This window comes from Olea europaea, unplaced genomic scaffold, assembly GCF_002742605.1.
Source record: "Olea europaea var. sylvestris unplaced genomic scaffold, O_europaea_v1 scaffold1056, whole genome shotgun sequence".
Taxonomy (NCBI): Eukaryota; Viridiplantae; Streptophyta; class Magnoliopsida; order Lamiales; family Oleaceae; genus Olea; species Olea europaea.
In genome coordinates, this window is record NW_019227904.1 from 225,715 (window position 1) to 245,539 (window position 19,825).

General features: G+C 37.0%; 2 protein-coding genes across 2 annotated transcripts; both read left to right on the forward strand.

Moving 5' to 3' along the window:
* Nucleotides 1-5,240: 5,240 nt before the first annotated feature.
* LOC111372948 lies at nt 5,241-5,558 on the forward strand. Its single transcript, XM_022995379.1, has one exon. The coding sequence runs from the start codon at nt 5,241-5,243 to the stop codon at nt 5,556-5,558; it is 318 nt and encodes a 105-aa protein (XP_022851147.1).
* Nucleotides 5,559-16,981: 11,423 nt separating this feature from the next.
* On the forward strand, nt 16,982-19,062 carry LOC111372955 (trihelix transcription factor ASIL2-like). Its single transcript, XM_022995387.1, has 2 exons — nt 16,982-17,270; nt 17,521-19,062. Exon 2 carries the CDS (start codon nt 17,691-17,693, stop codon nt 18,804-18,806), a length of 1,116 nt encoding a protein of 371 aa, XP_022851155.1. The 5' UTR covers nt 16,982-17,270; nt 17,521-17,690; the 3' UTR covers nt 18,807-19,062.
* Nucleotides 19,063-19,825: the final 763 nt, after the last annotated feature.

Genomic DNA, 19,825 nt, shown 5'->3' on the forward strand with positions numbered 1-19,825 from the left:
CACTTAATGGGTCATTATTAAAAAAAAAAAGGCCCAGAATCTAAAAAGAAAGAAAAAAGAGTCAAACAACTTATCTTTCCCATTTCTCCTTCTTCCTTGTACGGTGCCGATTCTGTAACTTCAGTTTTCTCATGCATTGCTGCACATTAAATTTTGAAGAAGCCAGCGCATGCAGCCATACCACCTCGCCCGGTGCTAGCTTTGCCACTGTTCCTAACATCATATGCAAAAATAATTTTTCTAACCACTTTCCACCAACCTAACTCCTTCCATGTTTTTCCCCGCCTCACAAGAGAATCGAGCATGGATACTAGTTTCATTTACACTTAGTACCACATATACTACTGGACTTTAAATTATTTCATTTGCCTCAAATTTCAAAAATCATTTCAGTTATACCATTACGTTTATCACTCATCCATTTTTAACTAAAAATACCACATGATGTCAACGTTAGATTAGTTGGATGAAGTAACCCACCATGTAACATTAGGTTACTTACACCACTTGTCCCGTTCAAGTGCGGGGGATGGGTGTTCCTCCTATCATCGGCTGTCTAGGTTCTAATATAACAGAGAGTTAAAAACCTGCAATAGGTAATAAAAAATTTTGGTCTATTTGAGGAGCTACTGATGTCACAGTAGAGTGAAGAGCATACGTCATTTGCTTAAAGAAGGAAGATAAGGAAGCGAAACCCTCTATCACATTGTTCGAGGAACCCTAGATGCTGTCGGAGTATAGGATCATCAACAAGGGACAAACATTGGCTCATCTCAATCTTTAAGGATGAGATCAACGATCCCAAGTTCTTTTACTCCATTCTTAAAGTCTTGGGTGGATGGAAACAAGAGAGGTCAACCAGAGTGGAAGCAAAGGAAGGGATCGAAAATCTGTAACTATGAACGATCCGCACTGAACTTTTGTGGGGGTAGTGTTTGACTACGGGTGGTTTATGTAGGTCATGGTAGATGTTGACAAGTGACACTAAGTGCATAGTTCAATGACAATTGGCATATGTAACCTAATCTCACATGGCAGGTTACATTAGGAAACTAAAGTAAAGCTAACACCACTTATAGAATTTTGATAAAATGGATGGTAAACTTACGTGGTGGTATAATTGAAATGAAATTTAAGTCTATAAAATATTTTAAAGCTCAGTGATACAAGTGACATTTAGAGTAAAATTCGATGGCAAGCTAGTGTATTTAACCTTTATACTCATCTTATAAATTAAATTAGAATATTTTTAGTTTCTATTTTCTTTTTTGGAATTCTTGCTAATTTGAACCAATTTTTAACGGGAACAATTTCATGAATGACCATTGAACTTTAAAATAATAAAATATATTTTAAAAATAAATATATTAATGTCACAATTATCCAATAAATGTCACAGTCACATACTTAAAGGTCAAAACTTATTTATTAATCACATATTATTAAATTAATTGGTTACAAATTATTTCACAGTTACAAATCAAAAAAAAAAAATTCATAGGTTAGTTTATTCGTCAATCACAGATTTTCAAATTAGTTGATGACAAGTCATATAATTTTTAGGTTACGATTAAAATGGTGGTCACAGATCACAAATTAACCAAATAGTTATTCCATACACTAAACACCCCACTCCCACCTCCGATCCCGATCTACCAACAATATTTGATCACAAATCAACTAAATAGTTGGTCACAAACTTTCTTCTTCCCACCCGCAGTCGTCGCACCACAATTGCCACCAACATCAACTACAAAAACACCACTATAGATCACAACACACCACCACTGTACACAACCTAATTAACTTCCACAGATTCACTTTGGCAAACACCAACACCGCCTATTAAATTTCACCATTTCTTTCGACCACCACCGCCATGACTACCACACACATTGTCGTTGCCACCCCTCTTCCACAATTGCCTGCTCCAACACCATCCACAACCTCCACCTACAACTCCAACCAACCATTGCACAACCACAACCATCACCTACTAAAACCCACCATTTCAACCACAGACTTGAAAACCACACCCATAGAAACTATCCAACCACATATCTGAAAACCACCTACCCATAGAGGTGCCGCACGGCTGCTGAGGAGAAGTCACCAAAGAAGAAAAGTGACATTGGATAGAGATAGATCGTACAAGTTGCAACTAAAAAAAGTGCGTCGTCACAAGTCAGCAACCAGTGCAAAAAATCACCAAACCACCACATCACCACCACCACCACACCAACTAGAGAAACAGATGCAAAAAAGAATAAATAAACAAATAAACGACGATGGGCCCATGCATCGCTGCTTACGATGGGTGACGTACTGGTACATCGCACATAGCCTATGCTTCGCCGGTTATCGATGCACACGAGTGTTGTGAATAGTAGCCATAGGGGTAGGGTGGAATGGAGATAGAAAGAAACTATTTTTGGAAGTATATTAGTGTTTGTTGGGCGGGGAGAGTGGGGGGATTTGGTGTAGATTATTTTAATTTTATAATATTAAAAAGTTCAAGTATTACCTGATTTTTGAACATAAAATTTTTAAATTTGATTTTGAACTATGATTTTGAAGAGTTTGGTCTAGTTTAATTTTCACAAGGGAACAATACATAAGATAGGCTTTTAACATACACCATTTCAGTTTTAAAAATTAAGGTTTACAGATTCACAAATCAGATTTTAATTCAATACATTACACACACACACACACACACACACACACACACACACACACACACATATAGTATGATTGCGACGGTACCTAAAAATAAGCAATTTGTTACAATTTCAACAGAAATTTCGATCACAAGTCAACCCCAGGTCCAATAAAAAGCTTGAGCATTCCACATGAATGAAATCTTCGTTATTATAGCCTGTCTAAGTTGCTAATTAATGTTATCAAAATCGACCGTCACAGCAATCGAAATTAGTGAACCTGAATAAAAAAACCATCCTTGTTCGCTGAGAGTTTCAGAATCTGCATTATAGGCAGGTACATGACTCTACCTTTGTGTTCGTTTGAACGAGACTGAATTCTTCGTTTGGGTTTGAAATCAACTGGCGCATGTTCGGACGCGTTATTATGTGACTGGTCACATTCAAGCATTACAATTTAGTCATCGATCAGGAAAGTTGCATTACGAATGTGGACTTGGTAACATTTCATGAAAGACAGTTGCTCATGTGACCTAGATATGTAACATACTTTTAGATCTGTGACCTTAATAAGTACCTAGAATTGATTTCTCTGTTATTGTTATGTGTATGCTATCCAAATTTATATATGTGACCTTAATTGTGTATGAAATCGTAATTGCTATCTGTGTCAAATATTATATCAAATGTAACTGTATCTGATACCTCCATCTCATTTTGTGACTGATATTCGTTTCTAAAACTGACAGTTTTTGATAGAGTTCGATTTGGATCCTATGAAGGGGGCTGTCACAATGAACTACATACTGAACATTGATCTACCACCAGACAGACTAAGTAGTGACAATAATGTTTTGTTGTTCATGACTCTCAAAGGTATCGATTGTGACTCTTCCAAATACCCCATAAATGTTGAGGTGACATCTACAGAAATAAGACAAGAATCGCTCAGTTTTACATTGGCCAAGCCGATTGCACTTAACGAACAATCTAGTGTAGGGGTATATTCATTGCAGCATATAACAAATGGCATATGTGAGGAAGTTGTAGAACCATCAGGGCACATTGATGAAAGTGTGGTCAGAATTGTATCCGTTCCTGATGTTATGAGTATAGAAGGTGGTAGAGTGTTTCGTGATAAGGAAATTCTGAAATTGAGCTTGTCTTTCTTTACATACAAAACATGTTTGAATATGTGGTAGTTCGATCAAACAAGGAATAAATTGTCAAGTGCTCACATGATGACTATAGTTGGATATTTAGGTCTTCAAGGTTGGAAAAAATAGAAATTTTTAAGATTCAAAAGATAACTGATAGTCATGCATGTACTTCGAACATATTTTTAGGATCTTACAGGCAAGTGTGAACGTCTGTCATGTCCTTTTGCATCAAGTTTAAGTATCTATCAATGTGTACTATATACACTCCGAATGATATATGTAACGACATGTTGCATACGTATGGGGTTATGTTGAACTACATTAACGCATGGAGATCTAGGGAAAAAACTTTGAGATTAATCAGGGGGATCCAACAAAATCATTTAGGCACTACCAAGATACACTTATATGCTTGAACAGACAAATTCTGGAATGGTTACAGAATTGGATGTTGATGGTCACAATAGATTCAGGTGCTGTTTCATGGCACTTGGTGCATCAATTCGAGGATGGGTCCACTGTAGGCCCGTAATTGTTGTTGACAGCACGTACTTGAATGGACACTACGATGTTACTCTATTTACAGCATGTACACAGAATGCTAACAACAACATTTTGTTACTTGCATTTGGAACGGGAGATAACGAAAAGATAGATCCTGAACATGGTTTTTAGAAAACCTGAAGAGTGCTTATGGTAATAGGGAATGACTTTGTTTTATATCGTATCAGCATAACAGTATAAAGAACGCAATAGAATGGGTTTATCCAGGGACAAGCCATGGAATCTATTCGTATCATCTACTACAAAACTTGAAATCCTGTTTTGGTAAATCAGGTCACAACATAACACAAGCGTTCAATTCAACTGTTTGTGTATACACTTTATCGAATTTTGAGTACAACATACAACGTTTGGACATAATGAATAAGAAAATTAGGGATTATCTGGCAAGATTTTACTTTTTATCAGTACATACTATCGCGATTGTTGCATGCCTTCCAATCTAATAATGTTTTGATTTTGTAGGATATAGTTTGATCAGAAAGGTGATCACAATTCCACATGCCTACAAATAGGTATTCTATAATGACCTCTAATAAAGTGGAATCTGTCAATGCAGTCACAAAAGCAAGGAAGAATTATCCTATCGTAACTTTGTTGGATTCGTTGTGACAAACAATACATTCTTGGTTTTGTAAGAATAGAGACACTGTAAATGGCACCTTCATAAAATTGTTCACTAAGTATGAGAAATTGATGAAAGAAATGAGCTTGACTTTGAGGAACATAAGGGTAACGACGACATCTGTTACATGAGATCATATATTTATGTAACCTGATGAAAAACCAGTATTTAAGATATGTGACCTCACATTGTGCTGTTCTTTGTGAGCAGGTTTCTCCAACAAACTAGATAATGTTTTCGATTGCTGACAAGAGATCACCATTTGTCATTGATATAGAGAAATGGACTTCCATATGTCGGATGCTTCAAGTTGATCAGATGTCATGTCCACATACGTTGGTTGTAATAGCAACAACTAAAGGAGACCCATTCGATTATTGTTCGTACTTTTACTCACGAGAGGCATGCATGAATGCATACCAATATATGGCATACCTAGTTGAAAATCCAAATGAGTGGACTGTGTCCCGGGAAGTTGAAGACATAATTGTCTTGGCACCTCATCAAAAAAGAAGTTCAGAAAGACCTGCTGAAATGTGGGCGTTGTAAATGAAGTGGTCACAATTGCAGAATGTCCAACAACTTGCTTCCATTAAGCCAAAACAAATCAAGAATTTTGTGAAATGTTAACGGTAGTAATGTAGTACTCATTATTTGATTCATTAGCTGGTAAACCTTGTCACGGGTTCACAACTTAGACTTACCTTTGGAAATTAACAAAGAATGTTATGAAAGTTTGTAATTGATCCGTGATAAACGAAAAATATATATGAACTTCTAGCATAACATTCGTGTTTGTATATTTTCCACAAAAATTGCGAAACAGATAAGGATTGTTGTAATTGAGTTCTTATGACAAGTGAAATGTGCATACAACATCGCTATATGTGAACTATGATGATGTCTGTGTAGATGCCTAATTTGCTTGACTTGTGAACTATGCACATATGTATGCGACTTGTGGATATAAGACTTTAATTTGTGACCTATGCACCCAAATATTTGAAACAGTATGTATGAGCGTATAATTTGTAACTTGTGCACACATACGTGAACTATGACAATACACTATGGCATGTGAATTGTGGTATGTTCAAACAAATATGTGATTGATGAAAAAAAATATTATCAACATGTGACCACAAAAGTCAGCAATCTATAACCAGATAAAATGTTACCAATACAGTATGTGCACAGGCGTTTGTGGTTTCACTTGTGACCTCTACGCATATGTATGTGATATGTCGAAATGACGTGTGGAGTGTAAGCATAAGGCTTTGACATGTTCACACAAATACGTAAACTAACGCATCTGAGTATGTGACCTGTGACATGCGCACCTGCACACACAGACAAGTGACCTGTGATAAGTGTACCCAACTCTGTGTCTTGTGATCGATCCATTCAAGTGAGCAGTTTGTGACAGTTTTTTGACCTGTGACCTGTGCACGTAAAGATATGATACGTGACCTATGCACATGAATATATGAGATGTCCAAAGTATTATTAAAACATTCACCACACTCGTACTAAGACACAAGTCAATTGAACAAAAGGAAATCTTATAAGTTGTGAAATGTATTCTTGCCACATGAACAAAATTTCTACTTCAAAAAATATTCTTAAACTCTGAAAAATTTATGGTCACATGAACAAAATAAATTCTCATCTATTGTGGTAACATAAACCACCCTAAAGTATTCTAGCCACTACACTAACTTTCTACAATCACTCTACAACAATGCTCTCTCCCTTCAATTGTAGCAGCTTTGTTGGCTTCTTGATATCCTTATGCTTAAACAGTCGAGTAGCAATATCCAATCTAACTCGGCTAGTGTCAAAATTCATCGGCATGGACTTCATGTCGTTATGTAGCATGTACTCTACATACTTAATAACAAAGATGCCACAATCATGACTGAGAACAAAGTCACAAGGTAGCACATCAGAGATGACACTATATTGAACGAAAAATTTTGAAATAAAAAAGACGTCACAAAATGAATACAGGTCACAATCATCCCCATTCTATTGATGTGAAACGTTATCAGCAAGCAACACTATCAACCCCTTGGATCTTTACTAGGATCAACAGAAGTTCGGTTCCAGATGCCCAAACTAGACAACAAACATGGGATAATTCTGGCTAATGGGTCAATCCCGGCAAGAGCCATTTATTCACGATAGGTTTTGTAGTTGGGATTGAATATGTGTATTTTATGGTTTCTTATGTCCAGGCAACAGAACATCGAGTGTGTACGATTTGTGGGCAGAAATGGGATGAGCACATATTTAGCTTCAGCCCACGGACAATTGAATTCTAAATACCTACCGGTGGCAACCTCTACAGTATATGAATCTGCATTATCACATTTGGATCTTTTTGGAACTGAGAAAATTTGCTTTTCATCTTAGCCTGAAAAAAGGTGTCAGTTGTTGTAGCACTCAACTTCGCATCCTGACTTCGTACCACAAACTGCCATAGGTAATGAAAACATACGTCCATATGCTGTAAAATATGAAAGGCAGTTAATTAGCATATAAATGTGAACCATAGAAATGCATTTGTAACATAGATATGATTTGTGAATAGTCAACGACAATGTGTGTCCAGTGAAATTGTGACCTGGGGTCAATGAGCTGTGACCTATGTTCAATAACCAATGTCCCAGATGCATGACTTGTGACATGTGGTAATTGACCTATAACCTGCGGTCATTTACATGTGACGTGTGTTAAATAACATTGTCACAAGTCGGTGACCAGTGACTTAAAGTTATGAAGTTGTGACCTGGGGTCCATTATCTGTGACCTCTACAAACTTGTGACTAGTGAACTAAAATGGCAATTGTAACTTGTGAAATGTTCCCGTTCATATAAAGTTGTGACTTGTGACCTGTGGTCAACAACAGTGTAGCAAATATTCGACATATGAACTGAGCAAACCTGTGACATGTGACCACAGATAGTATGTCACAAATTTGTGACTTGTGAAGTCATGTGTAACTTAGCTATGACTTATGCTACCAAAATAACTTCATGCCACCACAAATCTTATAAGTTCATGATTATATGCATTAAAACTTGTGACCTATATGAATCTATGACAACTAACTAAAAATGAAAGTTGTGACGTGTGTAATGTGCTAGCACACACAAATTTGTGACCTGTGGTGAATAACCATGTCACAAATCTTTGACATATGAACTCAGCAAACCTGTGACATGTGACCAGAGATTGTAGTTACAAATCTGTGACATGTGAACTGAGATGTAACCAACGTTGACTTATGACATGTAACTTATAAGGTATACACATGATTATATGCACTGTGACTGCTAAATTATGGATCTTACCATGCCAGTCAATGAAGATTCTGAATAAATAAGTTCATGCCACCACGTTTTTGACCCCATCGAGAACGAACCGAGTAAAAAAAGGCTATCTAATTATATCATCTGCATCGTTAAACTTCTTTCTGAAATGGAAAAAGAACGGTTAAATACTAATTTAAACCCCCAGTGAATTAGTAATAATTTCGAGCACAAGACCCCAAAGATGATACATACTTATTTCTTGGTTTGTAACCTTTGTTAAATCAGTTTTGAAATGCAACTACATCAGCTTCATCCGATTGCTTGTCATTCTTGTCGAATACGATGACACCATCAGAATACTTATTTTTGTTTTCCATCATCAGTAACATATGGAGACCGTATTATCCATATGGGTCTAGGAACTTTCTTAACTGGCAGGCCCGATGTCGGTGTGGAAGGAGGAGAACCCTGCATGTTGAAAAATAATGAATCTGTTCGGAGAAAATGTTATTATATATTTGTGCAGACAATGTTGTAAAAATATCAGAATATTGTGACCTCTACACAAATTTGTGTGACCTACAACGTGTGCACAAGTATATTGGATAATAACACGTATGTGACTATTATATCTGTGACCTGTACCAAACATGTCGTGTTAACATGTCAGTGGTGACATATGTTTTTGACCACGCGAAAACACGTATGCCAAGGGATCTATAAATACCGCCTGCTCCTCAATTATGGTCTTCGTTGTCACACCAACTTGCTCTTCAATACCAGTCTTGTTCAGCACACCAACTATAACAACACCAACCTACTGTTGTACTTCTTTGGATTTAAACATATCATGCATGTGGACAATGGTTGAATTAATTACTTTGATGTCATCAATGGGGTCCATCTTGCATTTGCCTTTCTTGTCAATTGTTTGTTCAATGTTGGTAACTGATGTAATACAATATCAATTGGCAATGTAAAGTACAGAAAGCATAAAAGAATTTCACTTACAAGATTATGTACCTTATCCCACTGGTCTGCAACTCTAGCACTCTGGCCATACTTGATATTGCATCCATCGTACTTGATATCAATGCAGTCACAGAATCGGATAAAAACATCATGCTTGACCATATTTCAACTATGTCCGATCGAATATCACCTTGCATACAAATAATTTGATCAATCTTGATGTTCCTGTGTCCCTTTAAGAATGATAACTGTGACTTCACATCGTTAAGCTACACTGTCAAATTGATATTCTTACACTGGAGTTCGGTGATTTGGCCACTCAGCTCTTTTCTCAACGGGTCAACCACCTGTAATGGTTCAGTGCAAATGCCTTCAATGAGAATGACTGTGACCTATGTGACATATTATTCATGCCTTGTATCTTTCACACACATAAATAAATGAACTTATATCTAGTTGTGGTGAACATCAGCACGTGTTTCCTGCGGCTTTATTAGAGTATTGATGTCAGGCCTTTCTGACTCTATCGGACAATATTCCTATGTTGTGTATTCTTTGACTGGTGGGTGAAAATACGTTGATGTCTTCTGTCTTTTCGGTGGTGTATCGATAAAATCGTCATCGTCGTCAGATTCAACATCACTTGAATGACCTTTTTGTCCATCTGTAATTATTAACAAACGCGTGGTGGACATATGAGATAGCCGCACTCGTATCTTCATGGCCTGGATCTTGAGAGAAAATGTCTCCTAGTGTGTGTGGTTGGATTGGTTTGTTGTATGGAACACCACTCATAAATGGAGCTGCCATCTCACACTCAGATGGGGTAATGTAACTTGCGTCAATTTGTAATCATGATATAATTGGCTAACATATTAGTCATCTAACCATACATTGATTAACCAATGTCCCAGATGCATGACTTGTGACATGTGGTAATTGACCTATAACCTGCGGTCATTTACATGTGACGTGTGTTAAATAACATTGTCACAAGTCGGTGACCAGTGACTTAAAGTTATGAAGTTGTGACCTGGGGTCCATTATCTGTGACCTCTACAAACTTGTGACTAGTGAACTAAAATGGCAATTGTAACTTGTGAAATGTTCCCGTTCATATAAAGTTGTGACTTGTGACCTGTGGTCAACAACAGTGTAGCAAATATTCGACATATGAACTGAGCAAACCTGTGACATGTGACCACAGATAGTATGTCACAAATTTGTGACTTGTGAAGTCATGTGTAACTTAGCTATGACTTATGCTACCAAAATAACTTCATGCCACCACAAATCTTATAAGTTCATGATTATATGCATTAAAACTTGTGACCTATATGAATCTATGACAACTAACTAAAAATGAAAGTTGTGACGTGTGTAATGTGCTAGCACACACAAATTTGTGACCTGTGGTGAATAACCATGTCACAAATCTTTGACATATGAACTCAGCAAACCTGTGACATGTGACCAGAGATTGTAGTTACAAATCTGTGACATGTGAACTGAGATGTAACCAACGTTGACTTATGACATGTAACTTATAAGGTATACACATGATTATATGCACTGTGACTGCTAAATTATGGATCTTACCATGCCAGTCAATGAAGATTCTGAATAAATAAGTTCATGCCACCACGTTTTTGACCCCATCGAGAACGAACCGAGTAAAAAAAGGCTATCTAATTATATCATCTGCATCGTTAAACTTCTTTCTGAAATGGAAAAAGAACGGTTAAATACTAATTTAAACCCCCAGTGAATTAGTAATAATTTCGAGCACAAGACCCCAAAGATGATACATACTTATTTCTTGGTTTGTAACCTTTGTTAAATCAGTTTTGAAATGCAACTACATCAGCTTCATCCGATTGCTTGTCATTCTTGTCAAATACGATGACACCATCAGAATGCTTATTTTTGTTTTCCATCATCAGTAACATATGGAGACCGTAGTATCCATATGGGTCTAGGAGCTTTCTTAACTGGCAGGCCCGATGTCGGTGTGGAAGGAGGAGAACCCTGCATGTTGAAAAATAATGAATCTGTTCGGAGAAAATGTTATTATATATTTGTGCAGACAATGTTGTAAAAATATCAGAATATTGTGACCTCTACACAAATTTGTGTGACCTACAACGTGTGCACAAGTATATTGGATAATAACACGTATGTGACTATTATATCTGTGACCTGTACCAAACATGTCGTGTTAACATGTCAGTGGTGACATATGTTTTTGACCACGCGAAAACACGTATGCCAAGGGATCTATAAATACCGCCTGCTCCTCAATTATGGTCTTCGTTGTCACACCAACTTGCTCTTCAATACCAGTCTTGTTCAGCACACCAACTATAACAACACCAACCTACTGTTGTACTTCTTTGGATTTAAACATATCATGCATGTGGACAATGGTTGAATTAATTACTTTGATGTCATCAATGGGGTCCATCTTGCATTTGCCTTTCTTGTCAATTGTTTGTTCAATGTTGGTAACTGATGTAATACAATATCAATTGGCAATGTAAAGTACAGAAAGCATAAAAGAATTTCACTTACAAGATTATGTACCTTATCCCACTGGTCTGCAACTCTAGCACTCTGGCCATACTTGATATTGCATCCATCGTACTTGATATCAATGCAGTCACAGAATCGGATAAAAACATCATGCTTGACCATATTTCAACTATGTCCGATCGAATATCACCTTGCATACAAATAATTTGATCAATCTTGATGTTCCTGTGTCCCTTTAAGAATGATAACTGTGACTTCACATCGTTAAGCTACACTGTCAAATTGATATTCTTACACTGGAGTTCGGTGATTTGGCCACTCAGCTCTTTTCTCAACGGGTCAACCACCTGTAATGGTTCAGTGCAAATGCCTTCAATGAGAATGACTGTGACCTATGTGACATATTATTCATGCCTTGTATCTTTCACACACATAAATAAATGAACTTATATCTAGTTGTGGTGAACATCAGCACGTGTTTCCTGCGGCTTTATTAGAGTATTGATGTCAGGCCTTTCTGACTCTATCGGACAATATTCCTATGTTGTGTATTCTTTGACTGGTGGGTGAAAATACGTTGATGTCTTCTGTCTTTTCGGTGGTGTATCGATAAAATCGTCATCGTCGTCAGATTCAACATCACTTGAATGACCTTTTTGTCCATCTGTAATTATTAACAAACGCGTGGTGGACATATGAGATAGCCGCACTCGTATCTTCATGGCCTGGATCTTGAGAGAAAATGTCTCCTAGTGTGTGTGGTTGGATTGGTTTGTTGTATGGAACACCACTCATAAATGGAGCTGCCATCTCACACTCAGATGGGGTAATGTAACTTGTGTCAATTTGTAATCATGATATAATTGGCTAACATATTAGTCATCTAACCATACATTGATTATCAATGACTGTGATCTAAACATGTTAGATGACATTATTGTGTTCGGAGAAACATCATGGATTATGCTTGTGGTTCATGTGTGTGATTTGTGAATGCACACAAATTGTCTAAAATGTGACTGAATGATGTAAGTTCGAGTTCATATGTGACTGAAGTGCATATAATCTGAAACCTTAGGACAAGATGATATGATTTTGTGATTGGTGACTAAATACGATGACACCATCAGAATGCTTATTTTTGTTTTCCATCATCAGTAACATATGGAGACCGTAGTATCCATATGGGTCTAGGAGCTTTCTTAACTGGCAGGCCCGATGTCGGTGTGGAAGGAGGAGAACCCTGCATGTTGAAAAATAATGAATCTGTTCGGAGAAAATGTTATTATATATTTGTGCAGACAATGTTGTAAAAATATCAGAATATTGTGACCTCTACACAAATTTGTGTGACCTACAACGTGTGCACAAGTATATTGGATAATAACACGTATGTGACTATTATATCTGTGACCTGTACCAAACATGTCGTGTTAACATGTCAGTGGTGACATATGTTTTTGACCACGCGAAAACACGTATGCCAAGGGATCTATAAATACCGCCTCCTCCTCAATTATGGTCTTCGTTGTCACACCAACTTGCTCTTCAATACCAGTCTTGTTCAGCACACCAACTATAACAACACCAACCTACTGTTGTACTTCTTTGGATTTAAACATATCATGCATGTGGACAATGGTTGAATTAATTACTTTGATGTCATCAATGGGGTCCATCTTGCATTTGCCTTTCTTGTCAATTGTTTGTTCAATGTTGGTAACTGATGTAATACAATATCAATTGGCAATGTAAAGTACAGAAAGCATAAAAGAATTTCACTTACAAGATTATGTACCTTATCCCACTGGTCTGCAACTCTAGCACTCTGGCCATACTTGATATTGCATCCATCGTACTTGATATCAATGCAGTCACAGAATCGGATAAAAACATCATGCTTGACCATATTTCAACTATGTCCGATCGAATATCACCTTGCATACAAATAATTTGATCAATCTTGATGTTCCTGTGTCCCTTTAAGAATGATAACTGTGACTTCACATCGTTAAGCTACACTGTCAAATTGATATTCTTACACTGGAGTTCGGTGATTTGGCCACTCAGCTCTTTTCTCAACGGGTCAACCACCTGTAATGGTTCAGTGCAAATGCCTTCAATGAGAATGACTGTGACCTATGTGACATATTATTCATGCCTTGTATCTTTCACACACATAAATAAATGAACTTATATCTAGTTGTGGTGAACATCAGCACGTGTTTCCTGCGGCTTTATTAGAGTATTGATGTCAGGCCTTTCTGACTCTATCGGACAATATTCCTATGTTGTGTATTCTTTGACTGGTGGGTGAAAATACGTTGATGTCTTCTGTCTTTTCGGTGGTGTATCGATAAAATCGTCATCGTCGTCAGATTCAACATCACTTGAATGACCTTTTTGTCCATCTGTAATTATTAACAAACGCGTGGTGGACATATGAGATAGCCGCACTCGTATCTTCATGGCCTGGATCTTGAGAGAAAATGTCTCCTAGTGTGTGTGGTTGGATTGGTTTGTTGTATGGAACACCACTCATAAATGGAGCTGCCATCTCACACTCAGATGGGGTAATGTAACTTGTGTCAATTTGTAATCATGATATAATTGGCTAACATATTAGTCATCTAACCATACATTGATTATCAATGACTGTGATCTAAACATGTTAGATGACATTATTGTGTTCGGAGAAACATCATGGATTATGCTTGTGGTTCATGTGTGTGATTTGTGAATGCACACAAATTGTCTAAAATGTGACTGAATGATGTAAGTTCGAGTTCATATGTGACTGAAGTGCATATAATCTGAAACCTTAGGACAAGATGATATGATTTTGTGATTGGTGACTGTGACTACAATATCAGTGAGCTTTATTTAAAAATAAAGCATTTACACACTTACATCAGAATGGAAGAAGACATCTTCATCCAATTTAACTACAAACAGTTGTTTATGCGACGTCCAATTATAATGTGGGGGTGCCTATTCTCCACCCTATTGTTCACAGGTCTATTGAAACTTGGAATGCATTCATTAAATCCAAATTTGAAACGCAACCTAAAAACCCTATAGTCTGTAGTGGGAATTTCTATGTCCCAAATCTTCTTTCAGAGATTTTATAGATCAAACAAGTCCTTACCCCATGAAATCCTCTCCATCACAACAAAATCTTCTACTAAAGAAAATGAATAATTTTTGACAACCTACTTGTAGGACGTAGAGAACAAGAATGACGTAATGAAATATAGAATCTCAATACTCACGATATCATAATCATCTACATCCGACAAATTCAAAAATACATCACGCGCATCATCATTTGTAACTAGTTTCAAATCCCTAAAATACGTTTCCTTAATCCTAGAAAGGACATTCTCAAGCCTTCTCCTAACATCCTTACCATTACATATAAGCCTTGTGACCAAACAAAACTCACACAATGAGAATCACAAATATCTATTTGCAACCTTGAACTACATCTCATTATGATTTGGTTGCTTCACCTCCCTCAACAAAAAGCATTGTATGAGTTGGGGTTGCACAACAGTTTTCTGGCAATCCAAGCAATAGGAAAAATATGTGTATGCTAAGATAACCTTCTTTTCATCAGTGAATTTCGATCTGAAATTTGCCAAAACATTCTTTTATCACGTTCGTGGTAATTTTACCCGAGAACCATTGGTCTTCGGGGATAATGTAATTCAATTCCTGCAAAACATTTTCGAAAATATGTAATTATATTTCAAACATCTTGTGCATACATTGCATATATTGTGTAAAAAAAATTCAATGACATGTCACAAAGTAAACACGATTCGTAAAACTGAGACACAGATTCCTCAATCCACACACATAGTTCACATTCACTTCGCATCTTCAAAACATCTTCTCATTCCATCACATATATTGTATAAAAACAATTTGAACGTCATGTCACAAAGTAAACAAGGATCGTAAAACTAAGACACGGTTTGCTCATTCTACACACAGAGGTAACATTCACTTCACATTGTATACACAATCGTCTACGAGAAATAAGACAACAAATAATAAGAACCATATCAAAAAACTTGCCAGACGCTCTATAAGTTTGTAGGTTCGGTCACAGACTATACGAATTTCACACACCACAGTCACAACCCATGTCACGAACTAATCGAACATCGATCATAATATTTTACACATTCAATTCACAGAACAAATAGTAGTCATACGGAGCATACCAATCGAAACAGCAGGTCACAACTAAACATATCCCAACGAAAGTAACACTATGTCATTCAAGATCACTCAAAAATTCAAAAATCAATTACCCAAATGCGAAGTTCACACATTATAGTCACACACCATAATCAATTTCCCATATACGAAGTTCACACACCACAATCACAACCCATGTCACGGACTAATCGAACATTGGTCCGACAAATTCAAAAAATCAATTACCCATATGCCGAGAAAGTACTCAAAACACTCACATTCTTCGATTTTCATTTATGAGAGTCAGGCGCAGTTCTAGGGGTTTAATCACGCGCCTCCTTTCCGACTTTTGATCTTCTGGAGCTACATTGGTTGCTTCTAGATGGACCACCGGTCTTTGGTTGTGACTGCCGGTCACAACTCCTTATTTTCGGCATTCTCAAACCCTTATATTTCATTGTTAGAGATAAATGAAGAGCAATTTCTGGGGTTTCGTTACCTGTTAAATGAATGGCGGTTTCTATGATTTGGGTAGGTATCGATTTAGGTGGATTGATTGTGGGAGATTGCACATTATGGTTAAGTGATTTTCAAATAATATTGTTGCCTTATTTGAAAATTTTATCTCTCCAGTTTTAACGTAAAGAACGGGAATGGTTATAGTTAATAAATATATAACAAATCTTAATAATTAATTAATTAAAACCTAATTTTTATATTAACAAACTTAATCCTTTACAAATGAAAATTGATCTTGTAATACGCTGTGACTGTAATTTTCACTTTTCACTTTTCACTTTTCACTTTTCACAAAAGGTAATCTAATGTGAGAATTGCACGTGTAGCTTTGTCCGGGCCGAAATGTGATATTCGGGCCCAACAACATCTACATATGGACCCAAAGAGAGTGAGATGACGCCAGAAAATGAGCAAAACGCACCTCCAGCGCATTTTAGCAATGGCCACTTTACGTCGACTCTACAGCTGAACTAGCTCAGATGCGCATTTTCCACACACTCACAACCTCTTCTTCCCCATAAAAAAATGCGCTTGGTTTCTCTATATAAACAAAGACTATGATATTTCTCTGAAAAATCCGATCCTATTTTCGAAATTTGATCATTTGATTTTTTAATTGAATTATGAATTATTATTTTTTTAGCCTTCGGTGTTTGATTTTTGAAAGCTTGACTCTTAAGGCATCTCAGGATGATGAGTGAATTATTTGAGGTATGATTTAAAGGATTTATAATTTCTTGGCATCTGACTTCATTTTTTACCCCTCATTTTTTGGAAATGATCTTTATAATTCATGTATTTTAAGAAACCGAATTCCCAATTCGCTGTTTTAGTTTAGAAACTGAATTTCTACGATATTTTAGGTTAGAAAGTGAATTTGGAACTAAAATAAAATCCATTTTGACATTGATTTTGGCGTTGTGCTGTAAGTAATGATGATCTCACTTTTGTGGGTATATAGGTGTTCCAGGTTGAAGACATCACTTAATTTTATCTGTATTTGTGGAGAGCGCTGTATAAATTGGGGAAATAATCGAGGAACTTTGCTCTTTGCATAACTATGTTTGGAAATAAATTAGCGATTGGGCATTGACACTGAGTAGTACGGTGGTTTCTTGGTCGTGGATCCTGATGGACGATACTCAGGAGGATGCTAGGTACCCGCCAAACCCTTATGGCATAAGTAACCAAGAGTTTCCAGTTCACAATGCCAATTATACTCGGAGTATTGGCAATGAGTATGTTGAGGACAACGATAATGATGTCAATGACGAAGATTTGGAATATGAAGACGATGATGAGGATGATGGTGGAGGGAGTAGTGTTCAGAGGATCGGTAAAGATGATTATGTTGATGAGGATGAGGACGAGGACGAGGATGAGGATGAGGATGATGATGATTATGGTAATTTACAGAGGCACCCGAAAAAGAGAAAACTGAAAAGCTTGTTGTCAAGTTACGAGTTTGCACCTCGAGTACCACCACCATCATCTGCGACTCCTGCAGTGCCTAAGCCATCATATGGTGGACGGAATCCGCATACAGATTGGACTGAGAGCGAGACTGTTATCTTACTGGATGCTTGGGGTGATAGGTTTCTCAAACATGGGAGGAAGAGCCTTCGGTCTGAAGAGTGGCAACAAGTTTCTAAAAAGGTTTCCCAGGAGTCAAAATTTGAGAGAACAGATACTCAGTGTCGGAACCGTTTGGATACGTTGAAGAAAAAATACAAAAAAGAGAAGATGAAGCTCAGAGAATCTGAGGGTTCCACAAGTAAATGGGTGTATTTCGAGAAGATGGATATGTTGCTGTCGTCAGGCCCACAGCAAGCAGGCCTATCATGTGGAGTGGACTCAGGGGAGAATATGTTCATGAACCCTAAAGTTTATTTGAAGAGTTCAAATGGAATGGATGAGATGAGAGATAGTCCGGGGAATTCAGAATCCTCCAAAGGTGAGGAAGGTGAATCGGAAGGTCTTCCTCCTAAGAAAACAAGGAATGAAATGGGAAATGGAGCTTCTCTCAAGCTGCTTGCTGATTGCATCCAGAAATTTAGCAACATATATGAGAAGACCGAGAACAGTAAGAGACAACAAATGCTAGAACTGGAAAAAATGAGGATGGATTTCCATAGAGATTTGGAATTGCAGAAGAGGCAGATTCTAGAGAGAGCTCAAGCTGAGATTGTGAAGATACGACAAGGTAATGAAGATAACGACGTGTCTGCTGAGAATGTCAGCGGTTAATGTATCTTGTCGTCATTGTATTATATCAAGGGCGTTATCCCAGGATATAGTGATGTATGTGGATTATTGAATGCTGGCAGTTGTTGTACTATGTCCAGGGTGTTAGTACCTTTTGGTTCTTGATCTGCTAGGCAATAATACTGATTTGATAACATTTGTTAGCGTCATAGTAATTAAAGTTTTCTAAGTTCATTCTTGTTTAAATTGATGTCATGTGTAATTGTTATTCTTGTAGCAGGATTTCTTGTTTGGTGAATTCTTTTGTCTTTTTCTTTTATAAAGTTTTATGTCAGAGCTGATAGTTGTTGAGGACTACTTTAACATTTGCATATCCAATGACCAGACACATGTAAGCATTACTTATTTTAAGATGCCAATTTTGATGCTTATGTGGTTTTTACTTAAAACTTCCATTTAATGTGAACATATCAAGGAGGATACTTGAGATGCTGAATTCAAATCTGTAGTCTTCACTGGCTTTAATAATTCATAATATATTTTCTGTGTCATATTCTATTTCATTTATTTGCATTGAGAGCTTCGTTCGTCAGCTTAAGTCACTTATTCGGCTCCAGCATGCTCTTGAATATGCAATTCAGGACTCTGCATTCAAATAATTTTATGCTTCCACCCATGCTCCTGCTCTATCAAATGGTTGACTTACGCTTTATTTGAGTTGTTGTGCACCTAACATCAGGCATAGAACAATGTCATCTCTGATATAGAGTATACCTTAATTTGCAAGTTTCATTAAGGTGTCTGTAGAATTATTATTATTATCGTGTCATAACTTAACGTTATTTGTTGCAAGATTTTTGTTGTTGTTGCCTCTTCAGATTTGTTTTCCTGGAAAAGTACAGTTGTCCATTTTTCCGTTATCTGAAGTAGCAAATGCAGAGCACATATCCATACCTCCTGCTTTGTGGTGAAATATCTTCCTAGAACTATGTCTAGTGATCATAAAGAGAAGAGGCTCTCTTTAGGAGCACCGAGCAAGGGGAAAAGTGGGAAATTTGTTC